This window comes from Agelaius phoeniceus, chromosome 31 (genome assembly GCF_051311805.1).
Source record: "Agelaius phoeniceus isolate bAgePho1 chromosome 31, bAgePho1.hap1, whole genome shotgun sequence".
Classification (NCBI taxonomy): domain Eukaryota; kingdom Metazoa; phylum Chordata; class Aves; order Passeriformes; family Icteridae; genus Agelaius; species Agelaius phoeniceus.
This window is the reverse complement of record NC_135295.1, coordinates 2,883,767-2,911,058: the sequence shown is the minus strand read 5'-3', so window position 1 is coordinate 2,911,058 and position 27,292 is coordinate 2,883,767. Positions and strand designations below refer to the sequence as shown.

The 27,292-nt window shown below is 64.0% G+C and overlaps 3 protein-coding genes across 4 annotated transcripts; all 3 read right to left on the bottom strand.

The window, feature by feature from the left end:
* Positions 1–1,703: 1,703 nt before the first annotated feature.
* On the bottom strand, positions 1,704–9,621 carry RUSC1 (RUN and SH3 domain containing 1). Of its 2 annotated transcripts, none has more exons than XM_054651283.2 (10): positions 9,477–9,621; positions 6,926–8,630; positions 6,323–6,439; positions 5,881–5,957; positions 5,585–5,759; positions 4,914–5,019; positions 4,777–4,823; positions 3,564–4,545; positions 3,155–3,286; positions 1,704–2,304 (listed from the first exon to the last, which is right to left on the bottom strand). In XM_054651283.2, exons 2-10 carry the CDS (start codon positions 8,553–8,555, stop codon positions 2,136–2,138), a joined length of 3,435 nt encoding a protein of 1,144 aa, XP_054507258.2. In that variant the 5' UTR covers positions 8,556–8,630; positions 9,477–9,621; the 3' UTR covers positions 1,704–2,135. The 2 variants fall into 2 exon arrangements, with proteins under 2 accessions (XP_054507258.2, XP_077048111.1); XM_077191996.1 differs by having other exon boundaries at positions 2,144–2,299; positions 6,926–8,681; positions 9,477–9,499.
* An 84-nt stretch (positions 9,622–9,705) lies between these two features.
* FDPS (farnesyl diphosphate synthase) lies at positions 9,706–13,832 on the bottom strand. The gene is made up of 9 exons (XM_054651304.2): positions 13,589–13,832; positions 13,347–13,487; positions 12,750–12,830; positions 12,497–12,619; positions 11,404–11,492; positions 11,184–11,256; positions 10,841–10,918; positions 10,630–10,764; positions 9,706–10,032 (listed from the first exon to the last, which is right to left on the bottom strand). The coding sequence occupies exons 1-9, from the start codon at positions 13,724–13,726 to the stop codon at positions 9,832–9,834; spliced, it is 1,059 nt and encodes a 352-aa protein (XP_054507279.1). The 5' UTR covers positions 13,727–13,832; the 3' UTR covers positions 9,706–9,831.
* Positions 13,833–16,764: 2,932 nt separating this feature from the next.
* Positions 16,765–27,156, bottom strand: HCN3 (hyperpolarization activated cyclic nucleotide gated potassium channel 3). Its single transcript, XM_054651373.2, has 8 exons — positions 26,547–27,156; positions 23,683–24,112; positions 23,388–23,549; positions 22,538–22,756; positions 21,993–22,139; positions 21,197–21,437; positions 20,545–20,709; positions 16,765–20,059 (listed from the first exon to the last, which is right to left on the bottom strand). Exons 1-8 carry the CDS (start codon positions 26,855–26,857, stop codon positions 18,936–18,938), a joined length of 2,799 nt encoding a protein of 932 aa, XP_054507348.1. The 5' UTR covers positions 26,858–27,156; the 3' UTR covers positions 16,765–18,935.
* Positions 27,157–27,292: the final 136 nt, after the last annotated feature.

Here is a 27,292-nt window from a genome sequence, read left to right as displayed (position 1 = left end):
GGGCTGCAGAATCCCTGAGGGAGCTGGGCAGGGGCTGAGCCTGGAGCAAAGGAGGCTCAGGGGCCCTTGTGGCTCTGCACAGCTCCTGCCAGGAGGGCACAGCCGGGGGGTCGGGCTGTGCTCCAGGGAACAGGGACAGGAGCAGAGGGAACGGCCTCAGGCTGGGCCAGGGCAGCTCAGGGTGGGCACTGCAGGAATTTCCCCATGGAAAGGCGGCTCAGGGATTGGAACTGCCCAGGGAGGGTTGGAGCGCCCATCCCTGGAGGTGTCCAAGGAACACCTGGAGGTGACACTGAGTGCTCTGGGCTGGGGACAAGGTGGGGATTGGGCTGTCCCAGCTCCTGAACACACCCTGGGATCACACACTGGGGATGGGAACATGGGATCAACCACTGGGATGGGAACATGGGAACACCCCCTGGGATGGGAACCAACCCAGGAACACCCCCTGGGATTGAGCCCCCAGCTGCTGGACATCTCAGAGGGTTCTGTGTGACCCCAGTGGCTCTGCAGGAGGGGTGGGGGCAGCGCAGTCACTGTGAGGGGTCACAGGGGCTGTGACCACGGCTGCCTGGGAGGCAAACCGGGGCAGGAGCCATTGAATCCACACATTTGGTGCCTATTCCCAGGGGATAAACCCAAGGAGCCCCCTTGTCCTGCTCAGGTTGGGGACTGTCAGCCCCGGGGCGTGTCCCACTGGGGCAGGGCACTCACCTGCTCAGGTGAGTGCAGGGATCTCTCACCTGCAGGCTCCCTCAGGAATGGAACAGCTTCTCCTCCACACCCCTCACGTGGAACCTGATTTTTCTTTTTCCCTTTCCCAGGCTGGCTCTCTGCGATCATGAAAATGCCATGCTTGACCTCTGTGCCCCTTTTAAAGCCAAGGCCCCAGGCCAAGGCTCGGAGGGCTGTTTATTTAAAAAGAAAATAAATAAATGGAAGTACCACCTGGCTTCCTCCCCTCCTGGCATGACCTCGTTCAAAAAGTCCAGAAGCAGCTGTGGAAATCAATCAAGCCTCCTTAAGGCGAGCCAAGGAACATTCCAATTAGGATATAACGTCACTCGTCTGAGAATAAAAATCCCAGCGAGAGAAGTGGAAATGAGAGCAGAGAGAAAGGAGAGCAGCTTCACCCGGGGCTCACACAGCGGCTCTCGGCCACCGAAAGGGGAAGTCGGGAGGGTGAAACGTGGCCATGGGAGGGAGCAGAGGCCCAAAACCGTCCCTGGGGCCAGGCTGCTGCTGCCATGGCCACACCTTCCTTTCACCGGGAGCCCAGCAGGAAATGCAAATTCTGGCACGAAATCACAAGCAATGACACAGACACGGAGAACTTGGAGCCGTTTAGCCCCTGCTGCCATCCTCTGGCTATGAAAAGATCACTTGAAGTTTTATAAATAACCCAAGCAGTGACCTGGGCTGTTCCCAGTTGCTGCGCGGCTCCCACGGCCGCTCCCCAGCAGCTTTTCCAGGGATATTCCTGGCTCTGGGAGGCTGCAGCCGCCTCTCCCACGCTGTGGAGGAGCCTGGGCATCTTGTGGGCACCTTCTGCTGGGCTGTGAGGCCTCCCTGCTCTCCCAGGCTGGCAGCCGGGATGCTGAGAACCCACACAGCCCCAGCATCTCCGGGCTGGAGCATCCCCTCATCCCCGCCAGCCCGGCCCCTCGGCAGTGCCAGCCCCAGCGCCCATTGCCACACGTGGACACGTGAGTCACATCCTTTATTTCCAGCTTTTTCCCGGCGGAACGAGCTCATTCCAGTGGTTACGATTATTTACAGAGTGCTGGGGGGGCCGGCCCGGGCCCCGGCGGGGCTCGTGGAGGTGGCAGCGGTGGCAGGACAGACAGACGGCACGGAGGCGACGCGGGGCAGGGACAGGAGCCGCCCCTGCCCTGGCACGGGGGGGGGCAGCAGCTGAGGGACCCCCGAGCTGCCGCAGAGGAGCCGGGGGGACGCGGTGGCAGACGGTGACCTCATGCAGCAGTGACAGGCACAGGGCAGGGTCCCCTGGGAGCCGCCAGCCCCGGAGGCGGTGAAGCTCTGGAGGTGACAGGAGACATCCCCACCCAGAGCTGGCACCGCTCCGGAGAGCTCAGCTGCTCCCTCAGGTCCCTTCCTCCTCCTCCTCCTCCTCCTCACAAAATCAGGGATGTGTAACCGACAGGAACGAGGCCGGTGCTGTTGCCATGGCAGCAGCGGATCCAGTCTTCATCCACGGTGGAGAGAAGCTCCAGGATGTCCCCTTTTTGGAAGCTCAGGTGCCCGTCGGCCGTGCCCGTGTGGTCACACAGTGCCCGGACTGCCCTGCACCACACATGTCACCCTTGTGCCACAAATGTCACCCCTGCACCACCAATGTCACCCCTGCACCACCAATGTCACCCCTGCACCACCAATGTCACCCCCTGCGCCACAAATGTCACCCCTGTGCCACAAATGTCACCCCCTGCACCACACGTCACCCCCTGCACCACCAATGTCACCTCCTGTGCCACCAATGTCACTTCAGACTCCCCGGGGACCCCGAGGACCCTCAGAGGCTCCCTCAGCCCTTGTGAGGTGGGAATTGGGGGGAATCAGGGATTTTCTCAGGCAGAGGTGGCCCCTGAGGAGGGGTCTGTACCTGGCAGAGCTGTCCTGCCAAGCAGCCCCTAGGAGGGCGAGCAGAGCAGGAGGTGTGGGGACATCAGAGATGGCACAGAGGGTGTGGGGACATCAGAGATGGCACAGAGGGTGTGGGGATATCGGGGTCAGTGAGGATGGGGAAGAGGGAAGCAGCCAAACACCATTTGGGATGGCCACACACCCACCCTGCCCACTGGGACAGAGCTGTTCCAACAGCCAGGTCACAGCTGCCACGTGCTTGCCCCACACAAGCTGCCACGAATCCACGAAGCACACAAGAAAATGCAAAAAAACTGTCCCCAAAACGTCTGGGAAAAACAGCTGACCCCAGGTGGGCAGAGGCTCAGGTTCCCCCACAGCCCAGCAGGAGAAGGGGATCCTTGGGGGTGCAGTCATGGCTTTCCCTTTAGGGATGTGTGCGACCCCCGGGCCGTGTCTGAGAGCAGCTCCGGCTTTCCCTCACCCAGAAAAGCCCTCGCAGCCCTGCCCAGTCCCAGCCCTGCCCTCTCCCAGCCCAGCCCAGCCTCACCTGCGGGCCGGGGGCAGGGCGGGCTCGGTCCTGCCCGGCTGCTGCTCCGGGGCGCGGCTCCTGTCGGGCGCCAGACCCTTCACCACCCCGGCCAGGACACGGCGGCTGGGGGCCAGCCAGCGGGACGGCCTCCTGCCAGAGCAAAGGGAGCCACCAGCTCGCCTGGGAGCCCTTCCTGCTGCTGATCTGCTCAGCTGGGAGCCACCAAGCAGCACTGAGCCTTCCCCAGGAGCTCCTGCTGCTCCAAGGCGATGGCAGCAGCGCTTGGGACGTGCATTAATCCCGAGGGAAACCCTACAAGATCCCCACGAGGCCAGCACAGAAACCCTTCCTCAGCACACCTGAGCACACAGGAACCCCTCAGCACACACAAACCCTTCCCCCTGTGCCTGCCCAAGCTGGGTCTCACCTGGACCTGGCCGAGGCGGTGTCAGGGCTGGAGGGGAAGCTCCTGGACGAGGGGTTGGTGGCTCCAAAGAGCCAGCCCAGCCAGCTGCCCTTGTCAGCACTGGGAGCATCAGCCATCTCTGGGCCACAAGGTGCTGCCTGGCTCCTGTCGGCAGGAGGCTCTGGGGAAGCAGCCAGGAGGTTCTTTCCAGCAGTGAGATCATCCAGCTTGGGGAACACTCTGGTTCCAGTGGGCAAGAAGAGATCTTCAGGGGAAGAGGTCCCTGAGGTGTCAGTGCTGCTGCTGGGCTTTGGGCCAGAGCGTTCAGGGCCAGCTTTGGTCTGGAGGAGCTGCAGCTCTGTGCCTCTGGGCTCACTCAGGGAAGTTTGGGAATGCCCAGCCTGGCCCGGGCTGGGCTCCCCCGCCCGCAGCTTCGTCCACCAGACCGAGGGGGACTTTTCCTTGCTGGGAGCAGTGTAAATCCTGGAGCTCTGGCTCAGCTGGCCCCACCAGCCACTGAGGCCAGCCCCAGGGCCCCCAGCGCCCTCCTGAGCCCCGTGGCTCTCTGGGGGGGTGTCAGAGCCCAGCAAGGTGCGGCTGAGCTGGTCGCCCCAGCGCAGCACCTGCTGCAGGGTTTGCTGCAGGGCAGCTCCCACTGGGGGAGCAGGGACCAACCCACCCATGGTCGCTTGGGAGCGGCCCCCTGTGCCCCCCACCCTGCCCAGAGCATCGGGGGGGGTCTCATCCTCCAGGCTGTCCCCAGCAGCACCGCTCTGGCCCCCCAGAGACCCCCGCACGGGGACGGGGGACAGCGGGGACTGCAGCCGGCGGGACAAGGGCCGGACGTCCACGGAGAGGTGGTGGTGCTCAAAGAGCAAGTCCAGGTGGAAAGTCAGCACCGACAGGGGCTGGATGAGCAGCAGGAGCTCGTCAGCAAGGTGGGGAAGAGGGCCTTGGCTCAGGGCAAAGAAGGCCGTGGGTGAGTAAAGCACGGAGATCACACCTGTGGGGACAGGGACAGGTGAGGGAGGGGCAGGATGCCCCCTGTGCTTGTCACATCCCCAGCAAGGGCCAGCCAGGCTGTCCAGGTCAGCCAGAGCACCCTCTGTGCTGAAGATGCACCATGGAAACAATCCACTATGGAAAGTGGATGTATCCCAAGCCCAGAGTGGGATTTTCAGCCTGGCAGGTTGAGAGGGCTTGGGGAGGGAGCTCCTGGGCACCGTGTCCTTACCTGGGCTCTTCTGCAGGTGAGATATCCACAACTCCAGCTGTTTAATGCTAAACAAGACAAAGAGAGCCCAAATTTGAGCCCCTGGGACAGCTCCAAGCTGCTGTGGCAGTGAGGCTGGCGGGGCCATCACCACTCACTTCAGAAGGCCGAGGATGAAGGCGTGGAACTTCTGCCTGCTGCTGCTGAGTGGGGCCAGCCCGGCCACGTGCCAGCACAGGGAGTGCAGGGAGCGGGTGCTGGGGCCTGTGGGGGGCAGAGCACAGACACTCAGTGCCCAGGGCATGGACAGTGCCCAGAGCATGGACAGTGCCCAGAGCATGGACACTCAGTGCATAGGGAACAGACACTCAGTGCCCAGGGCACAGACACTCAGTGCATAGGGCATGGACAGTGCCCAGAGCATGGACACTCAGTGCCCAGGGCATGGACACTCAGTGCCCAGGGCATGGACAGTGCCCAGAGCATGGACAGTGCCCAGAGCATGGACACTCAGTGCCCAGGGCATGGACACTGCCCAGGGCATGGACAGTGCCCAGAGCATGGACAGTGCCCAGAGCATGGACACTCAGTGCCCAGGGCACAGACAGTGCCCAGGGCATGGACAGTGCCCAGGGCATGGACACTCAGTGCTCAGGGCACAGACAGTGCATAGGGCACAGACACTCAGTGCATAGGGCACAGACACTCAGTGCCCAGGGCATGGACACTCAGTGCATAGGGCACAGACAGTGCATAGGGCACAGACACTCAGTGCCCAGGGCACAGCAGCACTCCAGGCACCTGGAGATGCCCCCAGCCTCACCCTCACCTGTCTTCACCGAGGCTTCCACCACGCTCCAGGGGGAGTTTTTCCTCTGGCCTGTGATCACATCCTTCTGGAAAGGCTTCAGCCCGTCCTCCACCAAGGCATAGAGCGCAGGGCACAGGGTGTGCAGCAGCAGGTAGCCCACATCGGGGTTGAGGCGGCTGTCCCCCAGCTGGGCCTGAGGGAGGCACGAGCAGAGGGGAGGGAAGGGAAGGGAAGGGCAGCACCCGCCCCTGATTCCGCTGGGAGGGATGAGGGAATCCCAAAATCCTTCCTGCCCAGCCCAACCCAGCTCTCACCTTCTGCACCAGGTTCCGTGCGGTGCTGAAGTGGGCGATGACCTTGTCCACAGCAGAGCTGACGGCGACCAGCAGCGCTGGGGACGAGGGAGAGGAGGAGAGAAGGAGGAGAGGAGGAGGAGAGGAGGGTCAGCTCAGAGGGACACACCGGGCACCGAGCAGCCCCTGACACCACCGGACCCTGCAGCGCCCACGGTGCTGTGCTGGAACCGGGACCTGCGGTGGCGGCTGCAGCCGCGTTCTCCGGCTGGCGGAGGGCAGGGCCGGGCCCGGTGCAGGCAGCGCTGCCGGTCCCTGCCCGCAGCGTCCCTGCCCCAGCCCAGCGACACCGACCCGGCCCGGGACGAGCCCCTCGCACCCTCCCGACCCCGCGGGTCCCGTTGCCCCCTCCTCCCCTCCCGCCCGGTTCTGTCCCACTCCTCCGGCGAGGATTTGCCCCAACCTTTCGCTTGCTCGCCATGGGGCCCCTCCGCTCTTCCCCCGCCGGGCCGGGCGGCTCCAGCGGCGGCTCCAGCGGCGGCTCCGGCGGCGGCTCCGGCGGGGAGCGGCTCGGGCCTGGCTGGAGAGAGCGGGGCAGCGGGGTCAGGCGGGGCGGCGGCTGGAGCGCTGCCCGGGCCCGGGGGAGGAGCGGGGCCGGCGGCGGAGCCCGGCTCGCTCCGGCTCATGGAGCCGCGGGGCGAAGGGCGGCGGGGCCGGGCCGGGCGGAGGAAGCGCGCTGGGAGCCGCGGGGCGGAGCGGGGCCGGGACAGCCCCGGCACGTCCCGGGCCATGCGGGGACACCCCCGGACCGCGCCGTGCCCGGCCCGGAACGCCCCGGGATCGCTCCCACCGCCCGGGGACCCGCACCGGGCCCCGCATCCCCCAGGCAGGACCCCGGAAGGAGCCAGACTCACTCACCCCCAGATTCACCCCAGACTCACACCAGACTCACACCAGATTCACCCCAGACTCACCTCAAACTCACCCCAGACTCCCCCCAGACTCCCCCCCAGACTCCCCCCCAGACTCATCTCCAAACTCACCCCAGACTCCCCCCCAGACTCACCCCCCGTGCCGGTCTCGTCTCCTCTCCGGGCCGCCCGTGGCACCGCGGGGTCCCCGCCGGGCGCCCCGAGCCTCCGGAGCGGGGCAGTGCCCAGCCCCTTTTCCCCTGGGGGCAGCCCCCCCTTCTCCACATCCCTGGGCTGCCCCTCCGCGATGGGCTGCAGGCTCGGCCGGGCTCTCCTTCTCGGCTGGTGGCTGTCGCTGTGTGCCAGCCCCGGTGTCCCCCCCAGGGACGCGGGGGGTCCCCAGCCCGGGGCGGGCACCGGGGGGTGCTGGGCCGGCTCTGCCCGCGGGCCCTTGGGCTGCCTAGCGGCGCTGCGGGACCGCAGCTCCTTGAACGTGGTCACCTCTCTCTGCCTGGGGCCGGGAGGCCTGGCTGGCCCGTCCTGCTGGGGCTGGGGCTGGGGCTGGGGCTGGGGCCGGGCTGGCTCCTGGCCCGCCGTGCCCGAGAGCAGCTCGCTGGTGGGGGGCAGCTCCGTGTCAGGCGAGAACACGATCAGCCAGTCACTGCGGTCAACCCTGGCCTGGGCAGGCGTGGGTCCAGCCGCGTTCCTCTTCCTCCTCTGAGCCAGCTCGTGGAAGGAGGTGATGGTCTTGGTGGCCGTGTCTCTGCAGAGCTCAGCCGGGCCGGCCCTGGGCTCCGGGCCCAGCTGCTGCTCCGCTCTGTGCGCGTTCAGGACCTGCAGCCGCCGCCGGGGCCGAGGGGGCACGGGCGGGGGGACCCCGCCGGGCCGGGGCCGCGGCTCCGCAGCGCTGCTCGGGACACCGGGATCCCTCCGTTCCGGCACGGGCGGCGGCGCTGGGGGCGCGGCATCGGCCTCGGGGAGGGGGTTGCAGTTGGGGTCTAGGTCGGTGCAGGTCTCCGGTGCTGCTGTGCTGGGAGAGAGCTCCTCGCACTGAGAATCGAGCGAGTTGTTGCTGCAGAGGCTGTCCGGGCTCTTGCTGGCCACAGAGCTCCTGGTGGCTCTCGGGGGCACCGGGGAGTTGTGGTTGGCATCTCTCCCATGGCACGTCCTGTGCTGGTCAGTCAGAGACTCTCCATCAGCCAGGAGCTCTCTATCAGCCAGAGACTCTGCATCAGCCAGAGATTCTCCATCAGCCAAAGACTCTCCATCAGCCAGGGGCTCTCTATCAGCCAGGGGCTCTCCATGCCAGGCATTTTCTGTGGGAATGACGTTCAGCTGCTTGTCAGGGGACTGGGACCCTGCTCTGGCGAACTCCTTGCAGTACACCGAGACTGGGGAGTCATCCAAGCTGAAATCCGAGCAGCTACTGACAGAGGAGGAGGAGGAGGAGGAGGAAGAAGCCAGATCACAAGGGGGATCACAAGGGGAAGCCGCCTCCTCCTCGTCTCCGCTGTGCAGGCAGGGGAAATCCTCAGGGTTCTGCAGCCCGAGGGTCTCTGGCTCCAGGGCGTGGGACTCACAGCAGCGACATTTCACCGAGGGATTGTTGGAATTGGCATCCACCGGCTCCCGGTTCTCCGGGCACTGGGTGCAGCCTGTCTGCTCCCCCCCGCCCGTGGAGCCATCCTGGAGCTCGGGGTGCCGGGAGAGGTGCAGCCCCAGGGAGATGTGCTGCAGGTGGATGTGGTTGAGGTTGCACAGGAGGCCTTTCTTTGGAGCCAGCATGGTGCTGCCTCGCTGGAAGTGCCCAGGGCTCCCAGGAAAGGCCAGCAGCTCCTCTCTTCTACACCATCCAGCTCCCTGCAAGCACCAAACACCCTCCTGGTCAGGGAAGAACACGGCAGGACCAACCTGGAGAGAGGCACAGCCGGGGGCAGAGGCACAGCAGTGACCTTGCAGCAGGGCCTGGCACAAGGGCTGGGGGTTAGAGAAAGGGATGTGCCCCGAGGGAGGGGCTGCCCCACAGCTTCCTGCCACGCTTGGGACTCTGCAGCCGGGCAGGGACTGAAGGCAGCCGCTGGTCCCTGGAGCATGGCCTGGGAACGATCCCAGGAAGCTCGGCTGGCCCGGGGCTGGATTCCCTCCGGAGGGTCGGGAGCATCTCGGGGATGCCGTCAAGGAGAAAACGCCCTTGGAGTCTCGTCAAGGCGGGGCGGGCAGGGGGGGACGCTGTCCTGTCTGGGGGCGGTGGCACCGGGGGGGCTCAGGGACCAGGGCTTGGCCGGAACCGCCGCAGAACCGGCACCGCACCACCGGGCCCGGCTTTACCGGGGGGGAGCCCCAGCCCCGGGCACCTGCTGGAGGCTCCGGGCAGGAAACGGGCAGCAGCGAGCGCGGGAGGGCGGCTCCGAGCATCTGAGCATCTGCCAACCCCGAGCATCCCCCGGCCCCGAGCATCCCCCGAGCATCCTCCGGCCCTGAGCATCCCCCAGCTCCGAGCATCCTCCGGCCCCGAGCATCCCCCGAGCATCCTCCAGCCCTGAGCATCCCCCGGCCCCGAGCATCCCCCGAACATCCCCCGAGCATCCCCCGGCCCCGGGGCGAGCACCGGCGGCCCGGCAGCAGGAGCGGCCCTGCTGGGCGCGGCCCTCCCCATCCCCCTGCAGCCCCCGCCCGGCTCCATCCCCTTCCCCGTCCCCCGCTCACCTCGGCGCTGCGGCGGCGAATGCGGCTGCGGGAGGGAGGGAGGAGCCGCGGCCCCGCCGCCGCCGCCCGCCGGGAGCCGCCCGGTCCCGCCCCGCCGCCGGCGGGGGCGGCGCTCCGGGCATCCCCGCACCCCGGAAAGCACCGGAGGGGTACCGGTACATCCCGGCACATCCCGGCATCCCCCTCCCCGCCATCCAGCCCCGTCCCCGCACAACAGCAGCCATGCAGCTACAATAATTTATATTTATTGTTCAGATGGCTGAACCCCCCCGGCCAGCCCCGCGCACCCTCTCGAACCCGCCCCCGGCCCCGCCCAGGGCAGGGAGCAGCTCCAGCCCCCTGCCAGGCCCCTCCATCACTTCTGCCGCTTGTAAATCTTCTGTGCCAGGTCCAGGAAGATGTCCCTGGGCAGGCGCCGGGCGTGGCTCCCGATCAGCGCCTGCAGCCGCCCGTAGCTGCTCTCCTCGTACTCCCGGAACGCCGCCTGCAAGCCCAGGGCATCGTAGAGCTCCTTCACCTTCGCCACCTTCTGGGGCTCCTTAGAGCCGTAGTTCTCCTGAGGAAAAACCCTGGAGTGAGTCAGGGCTATGCCAGCCCATGGGGCAGCAGCTTTGTTCTCTCTTTGTTACTGTGATATTTGATGAAAAATCTGTTTGCTAGGATTTTTTCTCTTGGGAAGATGAGAAGCTTCAGAGGAAAAGAAAAACAATATTATCTGATGGCTTCTCCTTGTGTTCTGCTGCTTTGGGATGTGGCAGGTGCATTTTTGATTGGTTCCATGTGAATTGTTTTTACTCAATGACCAATCCCAGCCCAGCTGTGTCAGACTCTCTGCTCTGTCACAGGTTTTTATTATTCATTCTTTTTTTAGCCTTCTGACGTATTCCTTTTTTTATTGTTTAGTGTATAATTCCTTCTAACATAATATCATATCATAACATAACAAACCAGCCTTCTAAGAATTATGGAGTCAGATTCACCTCTTCCCTCCTCCCAGGACCCTCACACACAACACCCCAACACTCTCTTCTTTCTTCTCACCCTCCTCCTCCCAGCCAGGTGACAGCCCCTGGCACTCAGGTGCCCATCCTGGCACTCAGGTGCCCATGCAGGCACTGCAGCCCCTCTGCCAGGTGTGTGATGCCAGCCTTACCTCCAGAATCTGCCTCTGCTGTGGCGTGGCCCTCTGCAGACACTGCACCACCAGCCAGCTGCACTTGTTGTCCTGGATGTCGGTGCCAACCTTCCCTGTCAGGGCTGGGTCCCCGTAGCAGTCCAGGAAATCGTCCTGTGGGACAATGGCAGGGCCTGAGTGCCACAGCCAGCAGCTGGCAAGGACCCAGGGGTGCAGGGACACCTCCTACCTGGATCTGGAAGAACTCCCCCATCTCCAGCAGGATGGCTTTGGCATCCTCGTGCTCCTCCTTACCATCAATGCCTGCCTGGGGGAAGGAATAACAGGGATAAAAAAGCCTTCCAGGGCCTGGGGATAAGGTAAAACCTTCCAGGACTTGGGCATTAAGCCCTCCAGGATCTGGGGATCAAACCTTCCAGGGCCTGAGGCTAAAGCAAAGCCTTCCAGGACCTGGGGATCAAGCAAAGACTTCCAGCACCAGGGGCTAAACCTTCCAGGACCTGGGGACTGAGCCTGCCAGGACCTGCCCTGCTGGCCAGCCTGGCAGGAGGGTGAGGCCCCAGCACACTCACCATGTACATGGCTGCAGCCACGGGCAGGTAGAAGGAGTAAAACGCTGTCTTGTACTTTACAATGGCCTTGTACCTGTGCCAGAGGAACCAGGCTGAGCCCCAGGGCTCCCCTCTGCAGGGCAGGGACTGCAGGGCACCCCAAAACCCAGCCCCAGGCTCCCCAAAACCCAGCCCCGGGCTGAGCAGGCCAGGGAGGGGATCTGGCTCTGCCCCCCTGTACCTCTGCTCGCTGAACCTGCTCAGGTCCACCTGGGAAACTGGAGCAGTGATGAGGTCCAGAGCCTGTCCCAGCTCGGTCTGGTAGCCTGTCTGGAGAGGAAAGAAAGGATTTGTGGCCTCACTGCAGCTTTCCAGTGTTTAAAGGAGTTGTAAAAAACAGGGAGGAGGATGTTCTGCATGGGGAGAATGAGATACAGGGTGATGGTTGTGATACATCAGTGATATTGGTACTGGGAGGAATTCCTGGCTCTGAGGGTGGGCATGCCCTGGCACAGGTGCCCAGAGATGCTGGGGCTGCCCCTGGATCCCTGGCAGTGCCCAGGGCCAGGCTGGACAGGGCTTGGAGCAGCCTGGGACAGGGGAAGGTGTCCCCATGGCAGGGGGGTGGAACTGGATGATCTTTAAGGTCCCATCCAGCCCAAACCAGTCTGGGGTTCCATGATTCATTCACACACAGCCCTTCAGGACAGTCCCAACCCCACAGTGCAGAGCCCAAGCCCCGTTTCAGCTCCTCATTGGGTCTAAAGGCAGGACCTGTCTGTCACAGCCATGTTTTATGAAAAATCCTTTTGTTAAGATCTTTTCTCCTGAGAAGCTTCAGCTTCCCCATGTTTTGCTGCTTTGGAATGTGATTTAGAGAATTGTTTACCCAGCATGTGAAATTGTTTTTACTTGATGACCAATGACAGCCACCTGTGTCGAGGCTGTAAACAGTCACAAGATTTTGCTATCATTCCTTTCTAGTCCTTGCTGAAATCCTTTTTTCTATTCTTTTAGTATAGTTTTAATGTATAAATTTTCTCTTAATATAATATATATTTATTTTTATACAATTTATATATAAATATATAATTATATTTATTAGATTATATATTATATAATTAACATAATATTTATGTTTATATTATATAAATATATAATTTATTTTTATATATATAAAATAATAAGTCAGCCTTCTGAAACATGGAGTCAAGATTCTCATCCTGGGACCCTCAAACAGCACCACACACAATCCAGGAATTTCAGGAACACATCAGAAAATAGGCCCAGACCCCAAGAAATCCCCAAGGAAGGGTTTGGGGAGCCAGGCTCACCTGCAGGAAGAGCTCCAGCAGGTGCAGGTAGAAGGGCTGCTGCCCACAGTACTTCCTCAGCAGCCTGTACACCGAGGACTCCAGCAGAAAAGCATCATTGATGGCATCCAGCCCGATCCCCTCCTGCAGCAGGGAGGCAGGGAGGTGTCCCAGAGGCTCATGGCCCCCAGGACAGGCAGGGAGGTGTCCCAGAGGCTCCTGGCCCCCAGGGGACACCCCCAGCCCTGAGCAGGGCTCTCCTGAACGCTCTCACCTTCTTGTACCAGCAGAGCTGCCCCCGGCGGGTCAGGGACGAGTCCATGATGTCATCGGCCACCAGGAAAAAGGCTTGGAACTGCCAGAGGCTGGGTCAGGGATGAGGGAACCCCGGGGGTCCCATCCCCATTGGGGTCCCATCCCCTGGAGGGGTTCCATCTCCATGGGGTCCCCATCTCCATTGGGGTCCCATCCCCGGAGGAGGTCCCATATCCAGGAGGGTCCATGCCCAGAGGGTTCCATGCCCAAACGGGGGTCCCATATTCAGGGGTCCCATCCCCGGGGGGGCTCCCATTCCCATTGGTGTCCCATCCCTATTGGGGTCCCATCTCCAAGGTGTTCCCATCCCCCGGAGCGTTTCATCCCTAGGGGGGATCTCGTCCCCAGGAGGATCCCATCCCCATTGGGTCCCCATCTCCAGAGGGTTCCATCCCCTTTGGGGTTCCCACCCCCACTGGAGGGGTCCCGTCCCCACTGGGGGGGGTCCCCATCCCCATTGAGGGGGTCTCCATCCCCTTTGGGGTCCCCATCCCCATTGAGGGGGTCTCCATCCCCATTGGGGCCCCCATCCCCAAGAGGGGGTCCCGGTTCTCACCAGCTCGATGCACCAGCCCACGGCCAGGGCGCAGCGGAGGCTCTCCGGGTCCTGCCGCTCGGGGCCCGCCAGCCGCCGGAACGCGGCCAGTACCGTCAGCCCCCGGTTGCACTTCCCGCCCGGCGCGTTGTACTCCAGCACCTGCGGAGCGCAGCCAGGTGAGCAGCCATGACCTGACCCCCCCTCCATCCCCGGTCCCGCCGCCTCCCGGCCCGGTCCAGCAGCCCCGTCCCCGTTCTCACCTGCTTCAGCCGCGCCACGGCGTCTCCCACCTCCGGGTGTCCCAGCATGTCCTCCGTCAGGTCGCGGACGATCTGCGGGAAGAAGGCGGCGAACTCCTCGCGCTCGGCCGCTGCCCGCGCCCCGCTATCGCCGCTCATGGTGCCGGTCCGCGGTGCTGGTTCACAGTGCCGGTTCACGGTCCCGCCGCTGCCGCCCGCGACCTCCACGGCGCCTCTGGCCCCGCCCCCGCCCCGCCCCCCGCGCGGGGCACGCCGGGACGCGCAGTCCCGAAGCGCGGGGGCGGCCGCTTACAGCGATGCCGCTGGACTACAACTCCCAGTGTGCCCCGCGCCTGAGGGCGGGCCAGAGGGCACGCGGCTGCAGCAGCGCCCATTGGTCCGTTTCATCGCGCGAGGATGAGCCCAAGGCGGCTGAGCCAATAGAAGCGCGGCGGGGGCGGGAGCGAGGCCGGTGATTGGTGGAGAGGGGGAATGGAGAGAGAGCCCGGCGTGGCGCGGGGGCGTGGCGGGGATTGAGGGCGTGGCTTTAGGGCGTGGCTTTAGGGCGTGGCGGGGCGTGTTCCGTAACCGGGCGGGGAATGGGGGCGCAGGCACCCGGACGGGGACAGGGGTGCGCTGGAACTGGGGCCGAACGGGGGTGTGGGGTGCTGGTGTGGGGGGCCATGCGCTCTGTGGGGTTGTAGGGCCGGTTTGGGGCGCTGAGCGGGTGTCTCCGTGCAGGTGTGGTATAACACGCGACTGTGGGGTGCAGCGCAGGTGTGGGGCGCAGCACAGGTGTGGGGTGCCGTGCGGCTGACATGCTGTGCAGGTGTGGGTGCATCACAGTTATGGGGTACAGAGCAGTTATAGGATACAGAGCGGGTGTGGGGTACAGAGCAGTTGTGGGGTGCAGAGCAGGTGTGGGGTGCAAAGCAGTTATGGGGTGCAGAGGGGCTATGGGGTGCAGAGCAGTTATGGAGTGCAGAGCAGGTGTAGGGTGCAAAGCAGTTATGGGGTGCAGAGGGGCTGTGGGGTGCAGAGCAGTCATGGGGAGCAGAGCGGGTGTGGGGTGTGCTGCAGACCATGTGGGTACAGAGCGGCTGTGGGGTGCAGAGGGGCTGTGGAGTGCAGAGCAATTACAGGATACAGAGCAGTCATGGGGTGCAGAGCGGCTGTGGGGTGTGCTGCAGTTATAGGGTGCAGAGCAGTTTTAGGGTACAGGGCGGATGTGGGGTGTGGTGCAGCCTGTGTGGGTGCAGTGCTGTTATAGGGTACAGAGCGGCTGTGGGGTGTGCTGCAGTTATGGGGTGCAGTGCTGTTATAGGGTACAGAGCAGTTTTAGGGTACAGGGGGGATGTGGGGTGTGCTGCAGACCGTGTGGGTGCTGTGCAGGTGTGGGTACAGAGCAGTTATGGGGTGCAGTGCTGTTATAGGGTACAGAGCAGCTGTGGGGTGGGGTGCAGTTATGGGGTGCAGTGCTGTTATAGGGTGCAGAGCAGTTTTAGGGTACAGAGCGGCTGTGGGGTGGGGTGCAGTTATGGGGTGCAGTGCTGTTATAGGGTACAGACAGTTTTAGGGTACAGAGCGGCTGTGGGATGTGCTGCAGACCGTGTGGATGCTGCACAGGTACGGGGCACCTGCAGTACAGGTGTGGAGGGTGCGTTGCACCGCACGCCCGTGTGCCCGTGGGAGCTCCCGGGTTCCGGGGAGGGGTCCCGCTGCCCACGGGCCCTCGAGGGGACACGGCAGGGGTGACCCGGGCCGGGCACACGCGGTGCCACCTTCCCGCTGCTGCCCGCAGCTCCTGCCTGGGCCCCCGCCCCGCAGATTGGCGCCCGCCCCGAATCCCCTAATCCCGGCTCACCCCCGTTAATTAATCTCTCCGTGGTGCCCTCTAATCCCCCTCCCGCCGCCACCGGGACGCGGGGGCTCGGGGCAGAGCCTCCGGTTCCAGGACGGGTGTCCTTGGGGAGCGGGAACCGGGCACGGGCGGGGGCTCTGCCCGCATCCCCGGGGCTCTGCGGGGCCCCCGTGTCCCAGGGCTTTGCCCTCAGCCCCGGGCGGGCAGCGGGGCTCTGCCGTGACCCGGTGGTCCCCGTGCCTCGGCCGCCAGAGCCGCCAGCCCTGCCGATGGACACCAACTGGATGGGAGAGTGTTGGAATAGGAATAGGACATGTGCTGGAATTCATTCCCAAAAAATTCCCTTTTTGCCCTGCGCCCCCTTAATCAGGCTGGCTGCGGTGTAATCTGAAATAATCAAATTAGAGAGAAACCGTTAATCAGCGTTGAGCTCTTCGTGTGTCACGGAGCCTAATTCCTGCGGGGAGCGGGGGGGGCCGCCAGCACCGGGACTGCCCCGGTAACGGGGGGCTGAGGGTAAGGGATGCCCCGGGACACGGGGGCCTGAGGGCAGGAGGTGCCCCGGTAACGGGGGCTGCGGGTAAGGGATGCCCCGGTAACGTGGGGCTGCGGGCAGCAGGGCTGCGGGCCGGGGCTTCCCCGGTAAGGAGGGGCTGGTCCGGTAACGCGGGGCTGCGGTGGGGAGACCGGGCAGGGCACAGCGGGGTGGCCACCAGGGCCCGTGTCCTGTCTGTTACCGTGTCCTGCCAGCCCCCGTGTCCCGTTGCCACCGTGTCCTGCCACCACCGTGTCCTGCCACCACCGTGTCCTGTCAGCCCTCGTGTCCTGTCTGTCCCCGTGTCCTGCCACCACCGTGTCCTGCCCGGGGGCTGTGGCCGGTGACAGAGCGCGGCCGTGCCCCGGGAGCGGCTCCAGGTGCCGCAGTGCCCGTGGCTCGGGTGCCCCGGCCCACCTTGCGCTGTGTGACCTTCATCTAATCGCGTTAATGCCTCGAGTGCTGCTCTGCAATCAGGCGGTATCAAACCCTCCCCTCCCCCCGGCAATAAAGGCACCGGAGATGGAAAGGGGAAAATAACCAAAGATTAAACATTAATCTGCCCATGGCCGAAAGGGACCGGGCTGGGTGGGAGGGGACCTGTTGCCTTTGGGCTCCTGCCGTGCCACCCTGGCCTGTGGGGCCGGGGAGAGGCCCCTCGATGGCTCCCGAGGGTTTCCCGGCTCTGCAGAAGGCCAGGATTGGAGCCGGGGTGCTGCAGCATCCCCCGGTCCTGCCCCATCCCCGGGCACGGTGCTGTGGGGTCGCAGGAGGTGCAGAAGGAGTTTCCCCTAGACCAGCTCAGAATCTCTCTTTATTATTTAAATCCATTATGTACAACGACCAAAAAATAAAAAAACGCTCTTAAATTCTCTGCGATATGAAAACTACAAGCTCTGTACATGGACTGCCGTGAGTGCAAGAGTGGAGGATCATGGTCTTTGGTGGCTAAACTTGCGCCCCCAGCCCCTGCAGCCTCCCCCGGGGTGGGCACCGGGCCATGAGGTGCCCACGGCGGCGGCGCCAGGAGCGCAGGGCGGCTCCGGCTCCCGACACGGGGCTGTGCAGTGAGGAGGGAGCTCGGTGCTGTCCCCGCACGCTCTGCGGGGCGCTGGGATGGCCGCTAACACATCTACATCACGCGGTGGGAACACAGCCCGGGGACTCGGGACAGCAGCGCGGCTCCGCTGCAGCCCCCGCCCGACGGAGCGCGGGGATGGAGCGGGACGGGGCGGTGAGCAGGGGAGGGCGGTTGAAATCCATGGAAAAAAGGCAGTGCAGGACATCCCCTGCCGGGATTCCTGTGGGCTGGTGCTCCCAGAGCAGCCCCGAGCTCCGGACTGCTCCCGACGCCCCAAAACACGAGGGTGGAGAACGGGACACCTCACTTGGGGAAGTAGCGAGGGGGACGAGACCTCGCCCGCTGCGCTGGGGGTCCGGCGGGCCCCGCTCGGCCCCAGAGCACGAAGACAAGCCATGGTTCCTGACTCCGGGAGAGGGAAGCAGCTGGCACGGCGCGGTGGGGACGGAGGGGACACTACTCTAACCAGGACTGAACACGGTTGGCCCAAAGCGACACTGGAAGCAGAGCTCGGCTGCTTGGCAGAGCCACGACTCGCACACACATTGCACACTACTGTCTCTGGAGGGGGAGGGAGGGGGCATCTGCGGGGACCCCGGGCTCCTGTTGGACGGGGGGTGACCCCACAGCCCCACACGTCACCCAGGCGCTGCCCGGGATTGGCATCTCTTTGTGACAGCCTTTTGCTCCTGTGGCACCGGTGACTGGCATCTCCAGGGGACCTGGAAATGGGACTGCAGGGCAGGGCAGGGGAGCAGAGCCCGGGCTGAGCATCCTCCTGCAGCCACAGGCAGTGGGGGCCCTGCAGGTGACCCTCTGAGCATCCTCTTGGAGCCACAGAGGGTTCCCCTTGGATTGACCCTCTGAGCATCCTCCTGAGGCCACAGAGGGTTCCCCTTGGACTGACCCTCTGAGCATCCTCCTGAGGCCACAGAGGGTTCCCTTGGACTGACCCTCTGAGCATCCTCTTGGAGCCACAGAGGGTTCCCCTTGGACTGACCCTCTGAGCATCCTCCTGGAGCTGCAGGCAGCAGAATCCCCCCAGGCTGCCCCCATGGGGGCACGTGGAGGGGCAGTGCCCGGCTGTGGGGCAGAGCCCTGCCCAGCAGCACATCCCAACCTCCCTGGCACTCAGCACCTCTGAGGCAAAACGGTCCCACAAGCAGGGCAGAGGGACTGGGGGGCTGCTCCTCGGCCCCCCAGCGTTGCCCCTTGGCACTCGTCACACCAGGGGAGCCCTGCCCAGGACCCCCAGGTGGTCCTGGCACTCTGGGAAGGGGGAGTGCTGACCCTGGGCCCCCACGCCCCTGCCATGGGCTGCAGCCTCCTCCCTCCACCCGGGCAGAGGACCCAGGGGGTGCCTCTGCCTCCTCACCCTGGAGGCAAAGGCGCTGGGCAGAGCAGTCTGGGGACCGAGGTGGGCATCGGGCAGCCCCTGCTGTGACAGAGGACAAGCTGGAGGAGCTGCCATTGTCAGCCTGCCCCGAGGCCAGGCTGTGGGACACACGGCACAGAGCGTGGGGGGCCCAGCCCCCGAGGGGCAGTTATGGGGATCTGAGCTCCCCAGAGAGGCCAGAGTTTGGGCAAGGGCTCTGACCTGTCCTATGCCTCCGGCAGGAGGGCAGAACTCACAGATGGTGATGAGCAAGGAGGGGGAGAGCCCGGGCAGGGTGACCCCCTTGGGGCAGTCAGCAGAGCCCCCTCCTCATCCAGCTGGGCCCATGCCCATCCCTGCCGTGTCCCCGTGCCTGAAACAGCCCCTCCATGGCCCCGCCTGGTGCCTCTCACCTCATTTTCCCTCCGACACGGCGGGGCTGGTGCTCTGCTTCTCCTGCCTCCTCTGCCGCCGGCACGCCCGGCTCCCTCCTGCCCGTGCGGCCGCCGCCAGGACTCACATGTTGGACGGGAGTTTGGGCTTCGCCGTTTCCACCTCGGGGCTGAAGGCCACGGAGCCCTTGCGGGAGGGACCGGCTGCCTGCCGGGACGCGGGGCCCGGGGACTGCGGCGTGGAGCGGCCGGGCTGAGCCAGCGATCCCGAGGGCATCTGCTGCGAGTGTGCGGGCATCCCCGAGCACGGCTTGGCCAGCAGTCCGGCTACCGAGGGCGAGGACCTGCGGGCCAGGTTCCCTGCAGATTTCCTGCCCTGCTTCAAGGAGCTCCCGTCGGCTTGCTGGGCCACTTTGTTGGGAAGGGAGGGCTGGGAGGCGGAGAGGAGCCGGACATCCTGGGTGAGCCGCCCCACCGGCAGCCCCTGGATGCTCCTGTGCTTCACCAGCTGCTGGGGATGCATCAGGAGCGAGATGTGCGAGCCGGTGGCTCGGGACAGGCTGTAGTGGAGCGTTCTCCCCGGCGGCAGCGCCTGCTCGGAGCTGGGGGACGCAGCGCCCGCCGCTTGCTGCAGCAGCGAGGTGGAGACCGAGGCGCCGCGGGACCGGGAGAGCTGGGGCTGGGGACCGGCCGGGGGCTGCTTGGCCCCCGCTGGCATCTCCGCCCTCTGCGCCGTGCGGGGCAGGGGCTGCGCCCCCGAGCTGGGTCTCTGGGCCCCCGCGCTCTCCAGCGGTACCTGGGACTGGAGCATGGGCGAGGAAGGCGAACCTGCGGCCGGCGTCTGCAGGTGGGACTGAGCGCCGGAGGGCGAGCTCACCGAGGAGGGCCGGGAGCCGCCCAGGCTGGGCTGGGAGCGGCGCACGGGCTTGGTGAGCAGCGTGGCTTCGGGAGAGAGCGGGCTGGAGATGGAGGAGGGCGGCAGGAAGATGTGAGCCTGCAGGCTGTGCTGGTGGGTCAGCGCGATGGCCACGTTGGTGGTGGCGGCGGCTGTTTGCAGGGGTGCGTGCACCAGCGGCTCCCAAATCACCGGCTTGCCGCTCAGCTCCCGGCCCATCGCCATCTGCTGCAGGTCCTGGATGTTGTGGGCCATGTCCTGGTCGTGCTTCACGATCTGCTGGATCATCTCGGTGTTGAGGGGCCCCGAGCTGTGCTCGGCTCGCTTGCGGAGCAGGATGGAGTTCTTCTTCCCTGGAGGGGAGGCAGGAGTGTCACCGACACTGGGACCGCGGGCTCTTGGGGACAGTGTGGAGGGCAGGGTGGCACTGGGGAAGGGACAATAAAACCTCACCAGTGTTCCAGGAGGAGGGTCTAGATTAGAGCAGTGGAAGCATCAGGGACAAAACAGGAGAGTCCTGACTCCAAAGGGACTGGGGGCTGGGGTCCTGCTTGTCCTCCACAGGCAAGGAAGGGTGAGGACGAGCAGCTGGTCACTGCCAAACACTGCAAGGACCGTGCAGTGCACTTACATTTCCCCAGGGGAGCCTGTCCTATGGATCTTGCTGGGGGGGGAGAGAGAGGGCAGGCTCCTTCCCCATGCTCCCCATTATCCTCATTGCTGGGCACCCATGGGGCTGGGGCACTCATCCCAGCTCTGTGACTCCACACCTGTGTGCCTGGGGGTCTGTGGGCCCTGGAGGTGGCTGTGCTGAGCCCAGGAGGCCCCTCCTCCTCACCTATGCGGTCCAGGCGGTCCATGGCCACGGTCTCGAAGGCTCTCCTCATCATGGGGTACTCCTCCAGCACCTCGTTGAAGTTGTCCACGGCCAGGGAGTACAGGCGGCAGTAGGTGTCGGCTCTGACGCTGGCCGTGCGCCTGCCCCGCGTCAGCAGGCAGATCTCTGCAGGGACACGGGGCTGGCCTCAGGGTGACACAGCCATCCAGCCCCCTGCCGGCCCTGCGAGCAGGAACAGCACTGCCCAGCACCCCAGCACCCTGCACAAAGCACGGCTCAGAGGCAGGGACAGACCCCGCAGCCTCTCTCCTTGGCCAGGCATTTTCCTCCCTCTCCAGGCCATGGGGACACCCCCAGGTGTGGCTGCTGTGATGGCCTGGCCTGTTTCCCTCCCAGAGCTGTGCCTGTATCCTATAAACTGGCTCAGATGTTCTGCTCTAACCTCCTCTCCTCCCTGGCCAGCAGTGGATGCTCCCCCTGCCCCAGCCAGACAGAACTGGCGTGGAGACCTTGGCACTTTGACTGGATGCCAAGACTTTGGCACTGGACAAGAGGAGAAGGGCGGGCAGAAACATCAGGGATGCCCCAGCTTCTGCTCCTGGGCAGCTTTTGGCCCCTACTCTGTCCACCAGCTCCCCCAGCCCAGCCTCACCCCCAAAGTAGGAGCCATCAGACAGCTTGGTCTCCTTGTTGCCCTTGGTGAGGATGCTGACCACGCCGTGCTGGATGAAGTACATCTTTTTGCCCACGGTGCCCTCACGGATGATGAAGTCCCCAGGCTGGAAGACCTCGAAGCGCAGCTTGGTCAGCATGGCTGTCACAAAGTTGGGGTCAGCGTTGGCAAACAGGGGCATGTTGGCCACCAGGTTGCGGCAGTTGAAGTTGATGATTTCCTGTGGGGTGAGGATGAGGAGCAGCTCAGCGGGTGTGGCCACATTTCACTTCACAGAGAAAAGCAAGACACAATTCTTCCCAAGAATATTTCTGTGTTTCACATTCTCTGAACCTCAGAGAAAGGAAAAACAATTCTTCTCGTTTGCTGTGCCTGTGTTGTGCCAAAGTGGAATGCAATATGAAAATTATTTACCCAGAGTGGTGGTGTTTTGTTTCCTTGGCCTATCAGGGCCAAGTGTGTACATATGTTGGGACTGTCAGCCGACAGTCAAGAGATATTGAGCAGTTGTGTACAAAGTTGAGTACTTGGCAAATTCAGTTTAGATGTGATATGATATGATAAAATATAATATAATATAACATAATATAATATAAAGAATAGAATAGAACAGAACAGAATAATTAATTACCCTTCTGATATTATAGAGTCCTTCTCATAATTTCTCCCCACACAGGGGTCATCCTCTTTCAAAAAGTGGGGACATCACTGAGCCTGGCCCCTGCCAGCAGCAGCCTCTGCCCTCCAGCTCACAGCCCGGGAGTGCTGCCCTCACCTCTTTGAGTGGCTCACTGAGCTCCCCCAGGATGTTCTCCTCATCAAACATCTTGCCCTGGTAGCGGTGCTCGTAGTACTCATGGATGCGCTGGCGGGTGTCCCCAGGCAGCTTGTGGAAGGACATGTACTGCTCCACTTGCTTGTACTGTGGGGACAAGGGGAGTCACACAGGGCTCAGCTGGCACCACCTGCACGGCTGCAGGATGTGTCCCTTCTCCTCAATGGTGTAGATACAGACACCCCTGCTCCAGCGCCCTGACCCAAAGGGGGCAAAGGACGGGACAGCTGTGCACTCAGGATGCACAGGGAAGAGGGCAGGGTGGGGCCACACTGTGCAGAAGTGACCCCCAGTATGGACACCAATGTGCTCCCACCCTCAATGGGCAGCCCAAGCTCCACCTGCAACAACCCAAGGGAGAGTGGCAAGGCCAAAGATCCCAGCCTGTGGAATCAGAAGGGCATGGCAGCTGTGCTGAGCTGGTTCTGGAGCGGTGCCAGACTCTTTCCCCAGTACCCAGGCCCTCCCTCCCCAACCCCACTGACCTTCTCCTGGTACTGGCGCCGGGACGAGTCCAGGGACTGGATGAGGGCGGTGGCGTGGCCGATGAACATGGCGTAGCAGGTGGCCCCCACGATCATGCTGAGCATGGTGAGCCACACGTCGGTCATGCCCTCGGGCGCCTGCTGCCCGTAGCCGATGCACAGCATGTGGCTCATGGCCTTGAACAGGGCGTGTGAGTACTGCTTGCCCCAGGAGTCGTTCTGCAGGTGAGGGACAGTGGTGCTGAAGGGTTTGGTGGAAGGCGCTGTGCAGCTGAACCCCCCCAGTCCCACCTCCCTGAGCTGGGGAGTCCAGAGACCAAGGTTCCTCCAAGGCCAAAGGGATGAGTTCTCCTCCATGAAGAGGATTGTGAAGCCCTAAACAGGCACCAGCCCCTCTCTGGGGAGGAGGCAGGAGCCCCAGTGTCTTACTCCCTCCCCAAGGGATGAATTCTCCTCCATGAAGAGGACTGTGAAGCCCTAAACAGGCACCAGCCCCTCTCTGGGGAGGAGGCAGGAGCCCCAGTGTCTTGTTCCCTCCCCAAGGGATGAGTTCTCCTCCATGAAGAGGACTGTGAAGCCCTAAACAGGCACCAACCCCTGCTCTGGAGAGAAGGCAGGAGCCTCAGTGTCTTACTCCCTCCCCAAGGGATTCCCTGGCTCCAGCAAGCTGGGCTGAGATGGGAAGGTGATGCAGAGGTTCCCTCTGCCCTGTCTCAGTGCTGTGACCACGGGGACAATGCTCACCAGCATGTCTCCCAGCAGCTCCAGCCCTGGGGTGGCAGACAGGGAAACAAATCCTCTCCCCACCAGGGCAGATCCCAGCTGGAATCACCCCGGTCTGGGCACTCACCACCATGTGGTTCTTGGAGACCCAGCAGTCCTCAGGGAAGTCCTGCAGCATGGGCACCAGGAACTGGAGGCAGCCATCCCAGTGGCACAGCAGCAGCATCATCCCGATGAGGTTGAAGATCCTCACCACGGCGCTGGCCAGGTCGTACGTCATGTGGAAGATCTGGAGAACATGCAGGAGCGGAGCTGCAGAGGAACTCTCCTCCTAGGACAGCCCTTGGAGCCCTCTGCCCTCCAGCTGGGGACCCCCAGCCTGGCCTGGGACCCTGAGCAGGAGGCCCCCCCGGGGTTCTCACCTCCTCCCACTGGTGGATGTAGCGGATGAGGCGCGAGAGGCGCAGCAGGCGCAGCAGGCTCAGGATCTTGGTGAAGCGCACGATGCGCAGCGCCCGCGCCGTCTTGTAGACATCAGAATCCACCTGGGTCTCCAGGTCAACAATGAGGAAAATGTAGTCAACAGGGATGGAGGAGATGAAGTCGACCAGGAACCAGCTCTTCAAGTACTTCATTTTGATGGTGTGAGGGTCGAGGATGATCTCCGTGTTGTCCTCCACCACGATGCCTGTCCGGAAGTTCAGCACCAGGTCAGCCAAGAAGAAAGTGTCCGAAAGCACGTTGAAAACGATCCAGGGAGGGGTGTTCTCATCCTTGAAGAAGGTGATGCCCACGGGCAGGATGATCAAATTCCCCACCATCAGGAGCAGCATGATGAGGTCCCAGTAAAACCTGCAGGGTGGGAATGCAGGGGCCAGAGTGGGACAGGCAGGACACAGTTAGACAATAAACCAGGATCAAAGTTGGGGTCTGACAGTGCAGAGAGACAGGTGCTGAGCAGACACACACACACGTGCCCACCCACACACATGACTAACACCCTGGGCCAGGTGTGAGCAGAAATGGGGTGCAAAAGTCACCCTGTGTGGGAATGGGGGGTGCAGGAGCTTGGCTGTCTCTCTCTCCACTGCAGGGCAGTGCATTCACTCCTATGCCCCCACCCCAAAGCTGCCACGTGCCCCATGGAGAGCTCAGAGAGGATGTGGGCTTTGCTCCCCTGAGGCTCCTTGTCATCTGCTGTCTCCCTGCCACCACCCGAGGTGGCTTAGCAGGATTTGGGATAAGCTTTGCTGGTTATGCAAACGGAGAGCCGAGCTCCTGGGGCAGCAGAAAAGGATCAGGGAGGCTGTTGTGGTGAGCCAGGCAGCAGCCAAGCAAGGATAGACCATGCTGGCACCAGGGGAAGGTGGGAGGAGGGTCCAGCCCTTCAGGAGGTGCCACATGCACAGGGCAGGATGAGGGCACTCCTCATCCACCTCCCTTGGCTGAGAGTGGGCAGGCTCAGAGGGTTTGGAAGGGAGGGAAAGCCAAGAGATGCCGGCAGCAGCTGGATATGTCAGGACACCCAGCAGCCCTGTTCACATGCAAATGCCACCGGGATGTTTTCATTCTTCACACAGACACATCACGACTTTCTCCACCAGCCTTGGGATCCCCCCCATCAGAGCCTTCATGGGCCCTTGGGAAAGCAAGCCCAGGTTTAGGTGTCCCCAGGCATCCCCTGTTAGTCCCAGCCCTGGCTGTGGGTGTAGGCTCAAATCTCCAAAGGTGATTTCAGGGCAGCTCTCAGTGCCCAGTGAGTCCAAACCAGCTTTTGCAGGTGGCAGAAGCCTGTGGGGATTTCCTACCCCATACCCATGGTGGGACACGGGTACTGGGATCTCTGCAGCTGGGGAAGGGGAAGGGGAAGGGGAAGGGGAAGGGGAAGGGGAAGGGGAAGGGGAAGGGGAAGGGGAAGGGAGGTCCTGGTGCTGTGAGAGGCTCATCAGAGAGAGCACCAGAGCCTGAGGGGAGTAGGGGGAGGCACCCTCTCCTCAAGGAGCCACCCCAAGGTCAGGTCTAGAGACCACCCCAGGGCCAGGAACCCACCTCAGGGTCAAGAGCCTCTCCCAAATGAACACCTTCCTGCCAATGGCCAGGATTTGCTGGTCCAGGGAAGGAAATGAGGCAGAAGGGGCCTGACCCAGCTGAGGAATTGCCTCCTGCACCTCCATGCTGTGCCCTGAGAAGCTGAGCAGGGAAGCTGCCTGTCCCTGCAGCTGCCCAAGCCTGCCTGGAGCCCTCGCTTCAGATTTAGGCTTAAGCTCTTTAGGACAGGCCTTGTCCTTCACTGAGTGTCACACTGAACACTTGGGGCCCTGATCTCCATGGCCTTTATGTATCTCCCTAATGTGATAAACACTGGAGTAATCCCCCTGTCTGTCTACCTGCCAGCTCCCTTCACGCTGCTGCGTGCAGAAACTGCTCCTGCCGAGCTCCAGGCTCACAAACTTTGGGATGCTTTCCCTGGAAAAGGGCTCTCAGGGCTGGGTGCCATGCTGGGGTGGTGCAAGGGACCCAGCGAGTGGCAGGGGCCCAGTGGTGAGGGGGGATGGCTACAGGTGCCAGGGACCCCCAGTGGGTGCTGGCTGCGTTCTCCAGGCTGGGGACATCGTCCATGTCACAGCTTGCTGCGGGAGATGACTGCCTGGCAGCTCCATTCCCCGTGGAGAAAGCCCACCCTATATGACTCAACATCCCCGTGACACCCAGTTCCTCCCACATCATCCATCCCCGAGCTCCCGCTGTGATCCCGGTGACACCGAGAGCCGGGCCCGGCTCCTCGCTGGGTGAGCGGCCCCGCTCCAGCCGCGGGGAGCCTCGTCCCAGGGGGAGGAAGGCTCCTGATGGAATTAAAAACAGCATCGAGAAGGGCGGGGGGAGCTCTAAGGGCAGGCAAAGCCCAGCAACCCCCGCCTCCGCCTCCGCACGCCCGGGGCCGGGTCAGCGGAGCTCCGCGGCTCGGCGGAGCCGGGCTGCCCCGGGCACCGGGAGCCCCGGGAGCCGCGGGAGCCGGGCAGGACAGAGCCGTCCGTGCGGGCGGGATAATCCCGGACGGGAAGGGGCTGGGGCAGCGCGGCCCCGGGCTCCGGCGCTCGGCAGCCGCCTCCCCGGGCCGGTGCGGAGCCCCGGCTACCGGCACTTGTTGCCCCTACGGTGTCGGGCGGCGGGGCCGCGCTCAGCACCACGGACAGCGGCGGCGGGCACCGGAGCCGGAGCGGGGACCGGCGCCGGGATGGGGGTCGGTGCCGGTGCCGGGGCGGGGGTCGCGGGGTCCCGGTCCCACCTGAAGTCGCTGTAGGGATGGATAATCCAGGCGCCCGCCGACTTCACCCGTTGCCGCTCGATCTCCACGGCCCGGTGGCTGCCGAACATGCGCAGCGAGAACTTGTTCACGGCGGGCTGCAGCATCGCCCCGAGCTGCCGCTGCACGAACGTGCCCGCCGCCGCCGCCTCGCCCTCCGCCACGATCTGCTCCGTCGCCGCCGGCGAGGCCGGGGCCGCGCCCGACGCCCCCGCGGGCGCCCCCGCTGCCTCCCCGTCCAGCACCGGCGGCTTCTCCCGCGGCTCGGGGCTCCGCCGCGGCGCCGCCTCCATCCCGCCGCCGCCGCCTCGCCTCACGTTTCCTTCAAACGCCCTTGCCCGGGCGCCCTGCCCGTCGCCCCGCCGCACATGCCCGGCCCCGGGCGGGCGGGCGCTCGCTCGCCGCCCGCGGCCACTCGCTCACCGAGAGCTCACGGAGCTCCGCCGGCGCCCGCCTGTTGCGCACGCTCCGGCGCGGGCGCGGCGGCCGCCGGCAGCAGGGAAGCGCCGGTGGCACCGGAGCGGCGGCGCGGGGAGCGGCGAGGCCCGGGCGGCACCGGAGCGGCGGCGGCGGCGGGACCCCGCGGCGGGCGGGGCGGGGCGGGGCTGGCGGGCGGGGCCTCGGGAAGGAGAACGCGCCCCCCGGTCCGGCCCCGGTACCGCCGGAGGGACCGAAGAGGGGCGGGGCTTCGAGGAGAGAGGGGCGGGACTACCCGATAGGGACCACGC